General features: G+C 40.3%; 1 protein-coding gene across 1 annotated transcript; it reads left to right on the top strand.

Moving 5' to 3' along the window:
* Positions 1–2,701: 2,701 nt before the first annotated feature.
* Positions 2,702–10,820, top strand: LOC111141004 (chromosome unknown C5orf58 homolog). The gene is given in 4 exon segments (XM_022493313.1): positions 2,702–2,734; positions 2,736–2,810; positions 4,704–4,797; positions 10,629–10,820. Coding segments are annotated over 4 exon segments (354 nt in total). The 3' UTR covers positions 10,781–10,820.
* Positions 10,821–12,322: the final 1,502 nt, after the last annotated feature.

The following is a 12,322-nucleotide window of genomic DNA, read 5'->3' as shown; positions in this document are numbered from 1 at the left end:
TCTGAGCTGAAGCAGGACCCACAAACACTTCCTGAATCTTGTGAATGGGGTCAGTGGGTTTGGGATGATGCGGCCCCAGAGACTCCTCATCCTACCAAGACCCAGCCCCCATCATCACTGGATTTTCAGGATTCTCAATCCTAATGCTATCTCCTATGTTTTTCACCCTGCTTCTCTTATACACCTTATCATCTCCTGCTATAATCTATGTGGAGTTTCCGAACACACATCTGGGTGCAGGTCTGAGACTAGTTTTCACTAGTCTGAATCAATACAAGGGGGTGAAGAAAAAAGACATCCAGTAAATTTTTTATGAAGCTGGTCTTTTCTGAAATTACTATAACCTTCCTTCTTTTTTCTTTCTTCCTTTCTTTTTGGATGTCAGATTATCTCTGCTTTTATAAAAACAGTGATCTCTGCTTTTATAAAAACAGTGATGACAGTTATTTTTGCTTTTATAATGTCCTTAATTTCTAAAATAAATGTTCCTCATCCCAGGTTGGTCACTTGTATGCTTGGATGTGCGTTAGTACGTGTGTGTTCAAGATCAGTGATCTGTGAAACACACACACCATGGAGCCATGATGTCCTTGTTTACTGTTTCAGGAGATGGTGTCCTGGTTGGGAGACAGCTTAGTGCAGAGAAAAGAACAGAAGGCTCTGGAGTTGCACAGACAGGATGTCTGGTTCTTGTGCCCCTGAGCAAGTGTTAAACTCTGGACTCGAGCTTTGTTTTCTATGAAACTAGGGTGATAACAGCCACCTCAAAGAATTGTCAGAAGATGAAGGCTTCTAACATAATTCCTAATAGGTGAGTGCTAAAAGAATATTTGTTGCCTGACCTTCTGTGTCTTCTTTACTCAAAGAATTAGATGAGAAATGCTCAGCGCATGTATCAGAAATCAGAAAATGCGAGACCTGATAACAGGAAGTGTACACAGTCTAAATGAGTAAAGGAAGCCTTGGCAGAGGAACTGGGATGAAACTGTAGATTTTGGTAGGGTTCATTCAAGAAGACTCTTTCCAGGATTGAGGTGAGTTTTGAAAGGTACCTATAGCATGTCGAGAAGGAAGGAGTTTTAGAATGGGACGGTATATTGGACAGCACCTAAATCTAGTTTGAAGAAAGTGTGGGACTTATCCCACCAAGGATATGAGAGGTGGTTTCATATGGTACAAAGGCATTAACGCGTAATTATAAGTGAGAGTTATTCCCCTTCTAACTCTTTCAATTCTTCTGATTACCTCAAAAAGAAAGTCTGAGTTTGGGCTACACTATCTTTAACTCTTCGCTAACACTTAATAACCCATTTTAACAAAGGAGACCCAGCTACAGGAACACCGCCATCAGCAGGCAAGAAATGTCTAGATGATTACAAACGTTGTCTTATTCCCATTGTCTTTATTTTTCCTATTAGCTTCTGTTTACACTGGTGATACCCAAAAAAACTTTAAAAGTAGATTTAAAATTTTTTAAAAGGTTTATTTATTTATTTGACAGATAGAGATGACAAGTAGGCAGAGAGGCAGGCAGAGAGAGAGAGGAGAAAGCAGGCTCCCTGCGGAGCAGAGAGCCCGATGCGGGGCTCCATCCCAGGACCCTGGGATCATGACCCGAGCCGAAGGCAGAGGCGTAACCCACTGAGCCACCCAGGCGCCCCTAGATTTAAATTTTAAAGGGAAGTAAATTTAAAGTACTAAGCGAATAAAACAGGTGGTACACAGTTCAGGGCAAATAGTCCTAACAGTAGCCTTACAGTGAGTGCAACTTAGGAAACACCGGTCTAGCCCATCCCTCTCATAAGGAAACACATGAGGAAACCAAGGTAGGGAGAAAGGCAGCTCCAGTGTTCCGAGATTACATCGGTAGTTCTCCTTAGGACTGAAGTTGCTCCTCCTGCTCCCTTCCTCATCTACCTCTTATCAGACAACAGACTCCACAGTGTCATACTGCAAGCGACCGCACTTAAACAAGAGATTATGTGCTCTGGGTTGTCAGGAAATGACAGAGACTGCTCGATATTATAGGGAAGATTTAGAAAAGGCAAAGACTTACTTAGTAAGTCAGAGGGAACGTGTCTGAGTCAGCCCCAGAGGCTGCCTTACCAGAGATTCTTTTCGGAATCTAGTGAAGATGGCTTGGATCCCAGCTTCCCCACTGGCAAGAGACCAGTGTATATCTCTCCAGTATACACTCCAGGATCGTCTGTACTCTTCACGCATCTATAAAAATTTATAGGAATGGTAATAGCTAACATTTATGGGGCCTATCCTCTGCCAACTCCCTTTGATGCATTATCTCACTTAAACTTCAAAAGAACACCAGCAGGCAGTTATTACTATCTTCACATGATAGATGAGGACGCTCGTACTCTAAATGATTAAACTGTTTACCAGCACCTCTCTAGCTAAACAAATGCCGGAGTACGATTCACACCGGAGCAGTTTCAGTCTAGACGGAGTCTGGCCTTAATAACACTCCTTATATTGTGAAAATTAAATGCAGATAAGGGTTGGGAAGCGCCTAGCGCAGTGCCTGCCACACAAAAAGCAAAAATGTCAGCGCCTTCTTCACTCTCCCTCTCAGGCTGCAGGTCCCTACGAATCCCTTCCAGCTTAGCGCCCGGCACCTTCTCCGCAGGAGCTTTGCCTTGGACTACAACTCCCAGGTTGCAGGAGGAAGAGAAGCTGGCCAATCAGGATGCACAGTCGTGCTTTTCACAGTCGGCTCCGCCCCCACTTTCGTCAGAGCTGTGGTGACCGTTGGGCCACGTGGGTCTTTAGAGTGTTGGTTTGTGGGCCAGCCAAAGGTACTGGTTTTTAAATAATCCTAATCTGGTTTGGGGGCAAGGCAAGGCTGTGGAAATTTCCAGGTTGCCTCAGGCTCCATTGTCAGCTTCCAAATGGGCGGGCCCCCAAGGGCTTGGGGCTCCTCACGGGCATCCATGGGTTCCAGAAGGGTCCGGTGGTGGTCCCAAGGCCAGGGTCATGCGGAATGTGTTTTGTATGGTCCTCATCCGGTTTGGGAGCCGAGGGCAGTGGAAACTTTGAGGCTATCTTCAGTCACCAAGGGGTGGTTGGGCCGGCCAGCGACACCCCGGGGCTCCTCACTGGTGTGGACTGGGCTGAGAAGGAAGGGGTGGCCTTTAGAACAGAAGCTGCGGGGATGATCCTCACTCCTTAGGATGAGGACCTGAGCTGTGCCTCCCGGCCTCCCAGCTGGAGGTCAGTGCCTCGGTTGCATCACTGCCTTCAGCCTGCGGTATCTTGGCCTCTGGTTCCACTATTCCTTCCATCCCCAGAGCCTTCTCACCACTTCTCACCTCTGGGGAATGCCCTTTGACTGGCCTCTCCCTTATCTCTGAGCGATGGCCTAACCCAGATCTCCACGGAAGGCTTGACGCACCACTGACCTCTCTCCAGTTCAGTGGGGTCCAGCCTCAGCTCTGCCTTCCGACACCCCTCCACCCACATTCCCCCACCCCCGCCCCCACCGCCATCCCCCATCCAAGGGCACACTCAAGGGCGCCGGGTAACTAGACCTGCGGTGGGAGGGTCAACTTTCTTGGGTATTTCTCTATCCACGTAGTTTCTACTTCCCTCTTGGTTTTTTTTAATTTCTTTTTTTTTTTTTTAAATAACCATTCCTCATTTTTAAAGTTCTTTAATTACACTTTCTTCACCCTCTTTTTTAGCAGCTTTTCTCCCCCCACCCAAAACCCCAACACCCGCCTCAAACACAAATCTTTTGATTTGCTATATCCAACCAAGTAAGATAGCTACCATTCCCTTTTTGGCTTCTAGGCTATTGTAGGTGGATGCAAAATATATTTTATTCACTGGAAAATGAAATTTTTATACCTTTTTAGTGACTCTAAAGTGAGTGAAGTAGGATAAATTCCTCGATTCAGGAGAAAGCAGAGTCAAGAAATCGACTTAACGGTTAGTTTATTTTCATTATTTTGGACAAGCAGCCTGACCCATAACTAACTTTCACACTGCCAGAGCTGTGTGTGCTAATTGTGGTTTATTTTGTCAAATCATTTGGAGAGATTTGAATGGCTAAGATTAGTTTCTAGTGAACCACCTGTTTATGTATTTGTACCTGACAAAATTGGTTAAAAAAAATATGTAGTGTACATAGAACATGGTAACCTGTTGATTTATACATTTTAGTTAACCAGAATATTTAAAAAAGTGTATTGCCCTAATTCCTAAAGCTAAAATAAAAGTGGCCCTTTTGCCGTCTTCTTAGTTTATGAATTGTAATTGAATCTCACTTTGAGTTTTACTATGTACTTAGAGTTTTTCTGTGGACCCTGTTATTCAAGAATAAGTTAGAAGAATACACTGTCTTACATAAACAAAATTAGAGAAAGTTTTGTATGACTACTCAATTATAAGGTAGTCTATAAGTGCTGAGGCTTTCTGAAAAAGAGACCTCTGCATTTCCATTGTAAGGGCCCCATCTTGTTATCTGGTTTCATTAAAGAAGAATTCTAGTTGGAGGTGTATTCACTTGGAAAATGAAAAAGTTGATGTCTTACTGTGCTAGAATTCTAGCCATTATATTGACTATTATTTCACAATTATTTCAGTTCTGAAATAATAGATTTTCCTTTTAGAACTAGGGAAGACTGAAGTATTTTCAAAGTGCACATAAATGCTTCTGATTATACGTTTTGTTTCTCTTTTAAAATCAGATGTTTAAGAATAATGTTACTGACCATAAGCTAAATGTGGAGGCCATAATTAAAAACATTAACACAATTTCTTTGGAGTTGAAGAAGATGAAAGGTAAGTATGGAATCACTGAATTAAAATGTTTGCATGCCATAGTTATAAAACAAACAATAGAGCCAAATTGTGTTTCTGCTGGGATATAACTGAATTTGCCAACTAATTAGAATTTCTCTATTTCTTAAGAATTGTTGATACTGTAATATGAACTTGAAATCTAAAGATGAATTATGTTTGAGAATTTTCCTGGGAGTTAGCAGACTTGAATTCCTATCCCTGACACTAACAAGCTTATGATGTTGTCTAACTAAGCTCTTTAAATATACTTTCCTCCTTCCCTTCAATAAATGCAGATGATGTCACATTCTGCAAAATTCAGTGTCTCTATCCGTTAATCATTACCAAGCCCCTAAGGTTCCTTCCAAGTTAAAATTATAAGTTTGTTTGTTCTATGAGTTAAGGTTTCATCATTTTAAACAGATTCATAGAGTAGAATTAGACCTTATAGTTCATGATGTTTAGATATTCACCTCACAGACATTCTATTATTTTATCCCAGACATGTAAAATTCCATGACTGAGTATTTCTAGGGACAGTTTATCCCTGACCAAATATTTCCTCTGTTGGAGAACTCACTATCTCACCAGGCAGCCTCTTCCTTTTTAGATGGTTCCTCCTTATGGACTAGCTGAAATCTATTCCCGTCTTCTTTCACACTGGTCCTATTTCTAATCTGAAACTACACTGAGTATGTAGTTATTCTTCTTATGACAGCTCTTGGATATTTGAGGATAGCTTCTCTGTCAGTTATAAGGAATTCAGCTATAAGAGTAACAAAATATCGACTTAATGTGGCTTACACAAGAAGGAAATAAGAGATCAAAAGTAGGGCAGACCCAGAATTAATTCAGAGTTTTAAAGGCTTCTGACCATACAGGTTCTTTACATTTTTCTGCTCTGTTCTGTTCACTGTTTATCCCTCATAGTCATTACCTGCAGGTGTGGCCATCTACAGACACCGTATCTGCCTGTGTCTCTATAAAAGCCTTTCCCCAGGTCCCTCCAGCTTATTTTCCCTTCCCTTTCATGACCAGATTGCATCAAATGCATATGCCTACACCATCTGCTGTCAAGGGGAATGGAACTGCCAAGACCAGTCTGGGCCAGTCAGGACTTACTGCTGGAGCTGGGGAACGGATCACCTCTGACGGAATCAAGTATTGCCCCAAGAAGAAGAGGGGAGTGCTTGTTAGTTAGGCACCAAATAGTGAGTGCCATATTTCCCAGACTTTGATATGCTAACCCTGCTGTCTCCAGAGGTTTTAGTAAGTGGTGTGCAGTAAGAACAGAGTCCACCTTATTGTGGTCAAATAAATTTGGGAAGTGTTTTATGCTGTATATTTCTCTCAGAAATTCACAATACATATTGACAAAGTCTCCGAGGAATCTGTTGTAAAGAAATCTGGTTATCCCTGCTTAATTCATCATCTCTCAAAACCAAACTCAACAATACAGCAAGGATTTTCTTTCTAAAATGTGAATCTCCTAAAAACTCTAATTAGTTCACTATTGCCCCGGAATAAAGTCCAACACGCCTCCTAGAATGGCCTATAAGACCTCTTGAGATCAGGCCCCAGGCTGTCTCTCCAGTATCTTATCATTCTTTTCTCCCTGCACATTCTGTGCTTCAGCCATACTGAACCACTTGCAAATCTACGTATTTGCTCTTTATCCACATCTGTACCTTAACACACGCATCTTCTGAAATGCCCACCGCTGCACCCCCCACCTCCACCTGGCCAGGTTAACTGCTACTTATTAGTCAATTACTTACACTGGCAAAATTTTTTTGAACAAGCATGTTATCTCTTCTACCTTTTCCTATCATCTATCACACTGTGTTGTAATTACATGTTGACTTTCTTTTCCTCTCCCTGCTCAACTGTAAGCTCCTACAGGGTCTTCCTAGCACTTAACTTAGTACCTTGATATAATAACTTCTTGTAAGTGTTTACTAAATGAATAATTGGTGTCTCATTGCTTGTCTTCGTTTAAAACAGAAAAGCTTTAGGTTTATCTGAAACTTAATACGTAACTGTTCTAATTTGGGGATTATTCTTTCATGAAGTAAAATAGAAACAGTGAATGTGATGAATGTGTTCTTCAGAAGCTGTGGGGGAAGTCAGGCAGTTAAGCTATAGGGGCTCATAGAGCTATAATCAGAGGGCAGACTTCTGGTAAACTTAGAAGCTTAAACGAACAACACTCCTTTTAGCCACACTTCCTTCTCTCAATAAGAATGTCAATAGCTGACACATAGCATTTACCATAATCCAGATGTTCTTCCAAGAGCGCTATACAAATGCACCCAGTTGTCCTCACAACCTTATGAGGTAGAAAATATTACCATTGGCATTTATAGATAGAGAAACAGACATAGACAGGTTAGCTAACTCTTCCAAGGTCATAGAACTAGTCACTGGTAAACCTGAGGTTTAAATTTAAAGTGATTTTAAAGAGACAAAAATGCACAAGATAAAGAGCTCTCAAAAACAATTCATAGTGAAACGGAAAGCAAATGAAAGCAAACAGGAAAGTCTGAACCTTAACGTACAAAAATCTGAACCATGAGCTGGCTGGGTAGAGGCAATGAGGACTCAATATATGGTGGCGCCATAATCCTCTGGAAGTGGGGGTAAAGGTGGGGCTAAGAACAGGAAGGCTAGTTAAATGTTTAAGAAGTTGTTGAATAAATAAATAAATATAAATATTAAAAAGGGGCACCTGGGTCACTCACTCAGTTAAGCATCTGATTCTTGATTTCAGCTTAGGTCATGATTTCGATTGTGAGATGGAGCCCTGCATTGGGCTCCATGCAGGCATGCAGCCTGCTTGAGACTCTCTCTCTCTCTCCCCTTCTCCCTCTCTGCCACCCCAACCTCTCTCTCTCTAAAAGAAGAACAAGAACAAGAAGAAGTTGTAGACCCCTAAGTTCTCTTCCCCTCTCTGAACGAAGCAACCCTTCCTTTTCTATGACAGAAAAGTTGAATTTTATTCCCTGAGAGGATCTCTGGCCTGGAGCCATTAGCCATAAGTTGAGGCAAAGAGTACTGTGCTGAAAACAAAGATATTAAGACAAAGTTTACATACTGGATTACAAGACTCCCAGTTTTCTTTTCCCACTTGGCTACGAAACATTGCTAACCAGAATTACACACTCAAGCAGATTTTTCTTTCAGGAATCTGACTAGCCTAAGGGAAAAATTCTAAAGACACCGAGAGCAGAGGTTGCCCCCAATAGAATACCCAGCCAGCTTGCCCCCCAATACAGGCTACCATAGGCACAGAGTTTCCAGTTGTCTTTAGTGCTGTGGTCTTAAATACGAGCAGATATAGCTCTGGTGCAGTAGATATTTGATGAAAGCATCTACTTTGAAAAGCAGAGACAAAGTCAATACATGGATTCCCTCAATGAAAAAGAAACAGAAATCATGAAGTGAGATGAAAACTCCCAAGAAACTATCAATAGCTGAAGAGACCCAAGAGAAAATACTATGTCCATGGAACAGGAACATGAGCCTATAAAAAAAGTTTAGAGGGATGCCTGGCTGACTCAGTCCATTAAGCATCTGCCTTTGGCTCAGGTCATGACCCTGGAGTTCCAGAATCGAGTCCCACATCAGGGCTCCCAGCTCAGGGAGTCTGCTTCTTCCTCTGACCCTCCTCCATCTCATGCTCTCTCACACACTCTCTCTCTCAAATAAATAAATAAAATCTTTTTTTAAAAAGTTTAGAGAAGGGATTCTTGGAAATTAAGTGGGAAAATAGAAATAGCCTCTGTAGAAGGGTTTAAAGATAAAAAGAAGACAATCCCATAGAGGGCAAAAAAAATAGAGGTGAAAAGTTTTAGGGAGAAAAAATTACAAGATCAGTGAAGGAAGTTCAACAACTAGGAGTGTTATAAAGAAAGAACACAGACAATACACGGGGAGGGAATTCATTAAAGAACTAATCTGAGAAAAATTTAATGAGCTGAAGGAGAAGAGTCTCTATAATGTAAGAGCCCAACACAGTGGTTGAAAGTAGACCCCCAAGGTACAATACTGTGAAATTTTGTTCTGGAAGAACAAAAAGTCCTTAAAGTTTCTACAGAGAAATAACAATTAAGAACTAGAATCATGAGGGCGCCTGGGTGGCTCAGTGGGTTAAACCTCTGCTTTTGGCTCAGGTCATGATCTCAGGGTCCTGGGATCCAGCCCCACATCCAGCTCTCTGCTCAGCAGGGAGCCTGCTTCCCTCCTCTCTCTGCCTACTTGTGATATCTCTCTCTGTCAAATAAATAAATAAAATCTTAAAAAAAAGAACTAGAATCATGAAAATTCTCACAGCTACACTAGAAGCTAGAAGAAAGTGCAGCAAGTCCTCAGAACTCTGAAGAAACGTGATTTCTAACCTATATTTGTACAGTCAGTCAATCTATTCAACATTAGTATAGAGAGAGAAATTTTCAGATACAAAACTTTTCCTCCTTCAGAAAGTTACTGATTCCTGAGGTCATATTCCACCAAACAAGGTAGCAGACCAGAAGAGAAAGAAATGAGGTTTTAGAAAAAGGATACTCCACACAAGGGATGGGGGGAAAGGAGTCCATAGAATAATGGGGAAAGGAGTTCTCAGATGCGTGCTGCACTGCAGTCCTAGAGAACCACCAGTCCAGACTAGAGTAGATCAGAAGGCTCTAGGAGAGGAGAGACTTTCAACAAGGCAGAGAGCTAAGGCATCTGACTATATACCAAAAGGAGATCTGCCCAACTAGGGAAGATTTGGGATATATTTATGATAATTAAACAGTGAAAATAAGAAGATTATTAACTGATTGGGTGGCACTGGAAGGAAAGGAAAGGCTCAGCTGTGGAGAATATTTATATAATCAAAAAATGTTAACCGTTAAATACTGAGCTAACAAAAATTGTATTCTTAAGTACACTGGGGCTCTGGGGGGTGAGTGAAAAGAGCTCTATCATAGTCTTCTATAGTCAAAAGCAGATAGATAATTCCTGTGGTTAAAAAAATAAATATTTGTGTCATTTAGAGATATGGAGGTAAATACCAACCTGCCCCCCAAACAAAACCAAAAGACACCAAACACAGACACATATAAAACAACAAAAGCAACAAAAACAATCTAAGCAGGGAAAAAAAAAATTAAGAGTGGTTGCCTCTTGGAGATAGGAACTGCTAAATTTTGTAACATGCTATTCGATTCTCTACACATAACATATGACACAAAAATAATAAGTTTATAAAAAGCATAAATCACATTTCTATAAATCAAGTTGCAGTTTGGTAAGATAGTGCAAAAGTAGAGACTTCTAGTTAATTTTTATGTCATGCTTATTTTATAGTACAAAAATTTGACTTTAAGTTAAAATGGGCACACTTGATTGTGGTCTCAATCACTTCAGAGAATACTAAGAATTAGAAAGAGATACAGAAAGTAATAATAGGGATACCTGGCTGGCTCATTTTGTGGAACGTACAGCTCTTGAATTCAGGGTAGTGGGTTCGAGCCCACATTGGATGTAGAGATTACATAAAAATAAAGCTTTTCCCCCAAAGATTGTATTTGTTTTAGAGAGAGTTAGAATGCGGGTGTGACGAGGGGAAGAGGAAGTGAGAATCTCAAGCAGACTCTGAGCTGAACACAGAGCCTGACACAGGGCTCCATCTCAGAGATCTTGACCTGAGCTGAAATCAGGAAGACACTCAATGAAGAGCCACCCAGGGAACCCCCAAAAATAAAATCTTTCAAAAAAAAAAAAGAATAATGATTGTCTATGACATATGTGCTCCAAGATGGTATCTTCTATTATTTTGTTTTACACAGAGCTCTCCCAGTTGCTGCTTTGTGACCTTACTCTACATTTTAGTCATCCTGTGAAGACAGATGACCTACAGGAACCAGAAGAGAAAATCCCCCTCTTTGAAGAGTCTAAACTATCAGATGTATCCTTTGCTTCTAAGAGCTTTTCTATCTGATTTCTTTTGGTTTGTTGTGAATTTGTAACTGTATTTATTGTGGAATTACCATGTGTCTGGGAGAACTGATTTTACTAAGATATTTAATATTATAAAAAAAAAATAAAAATATGAGTTGTAAATAATCATTTAATATTCTTAAAAGCTGTCTTACTGTTTTAATGTTTCAAAGAATAGCTAATTCATTTCACTAGTGGCAAGAATAGGATATAGGAAATTGGCCATCGGGCGTTGCTTATCCTTTACTTTGCTTGAATTTTGGCTCAGATTGAAAGAGAGTTAACCAAATTGGAAATGCTTGGTATAAATTTGTATTAATCCAATCTCTCCTGGTAACAAATGCCAAAAACAACTCAAGCTAGCTTTAGGGTTTATTGGTTCATGTGACTTGGAAGTAGTTAAAATAGATGTCAGGGACCCTACTAATTTATAATGTCTCTAACCTGGTTCTATTTCTGTGTCGTCTTTATCCTCTTCTGTTATAGACTGGTGTCCTACATATGGCAGGTACAAGAGGGTAGAGACGTGGCAGCTGACAGGATTTACTACCAAATAGTTGCTTTAAAATCTATGACCTCCTTCATTTTAGAGATTTTCAACATAAAGAACAGTATACCCAAAAGCAAGACACAAGGTCAGCTCACAGTGTCTGCTACCCTCACCACCCAGCTCAGTGTTTAACACAGAATAGGCACTGAATAAATGCTTGTTGAAGTCCTTTTGAATAAACATGTAAAGGATTGCAAATTTTTCAGCTTTAGAACTCCCTAGCTCTGGACCCTAAATTGAGAACTTCCGGTTTGTAAGGATGAAACTTGATGAAACGTTATCATCATCACTGGTTAAACGTGTGCACATACTTGTTATCTTAGCAAATTATCAGTTTTAATCAGGTAACTTCTAAGCTCCCCTCTGATGTTCTATTAATTAACTTACGAAAATAAGATGCAAGATATTTTTTGCCACTCAGAAAACTTGCAGATTAAGTAGAGAAGCCAAAAATTTTTGTTGTTAATAAAAGTCATAGATTAATAACAAAGGCCCCAAAGGGGAGAACTTGAAGAACAACCGTCCCCTGGTTTTTGTTGTGCTGAACACCTACTACCATCTGTTAAGTGAGATATGTAAGCTGAAGGGAAGAGCTGTGTTGCTTCAAAGGATCTATAAAGCCTTTTTAGGAATGGTGATGAGAAGAGCTTTATGGTAGAGTTGTCAGGGGATAAAAGAGAGAAGAAAGGCATCTAATAGGAAAGTCTGATCACATTTTTCTGTGTATATGCATGGCTCTTTCATCTTTGTTGGAAGACTCTGGTAAAATCCATATCACTTGAAAATGCTTTTGGAGTTGTGGGAGTTGCAGAGGGGGTGGGATGTGGGAGTCGGGATCTGATGAACTTATATCCAGCTATATTTGATTCCAAAGCCTCATCTCTAAATTTAAAATTATTACTTTTGGTATTTGTAGCTTAAATTTGCTTTAAAAATACAATATTATGGACTAAACAAAGTCAGTAGTTTTAGGAACACAAAAGTAAAGCAAAA

Source organism: Enhydra lutris, unplaced genomic scaffold (genome assembly GCF_002288905.1).
Source record: "Enhydra lutris kenyoni isolate GAN:26980312 unplaced genomic scaffold, ASM228890v2 scaffoldscaffold5, whole genome shotgun sequence".
Taxonomy (NCBI): Eukaryota; Metazoa; Chordata; class Mammalia; order Carnivora; family Mustelidae; genus Enhydra; species Enhydra lutris.
The sequence above is the reverse complement of the archived record's forward strand: the minus strand, read 5'-3'. Positions and strand labels throughout refer to the sequence as shown.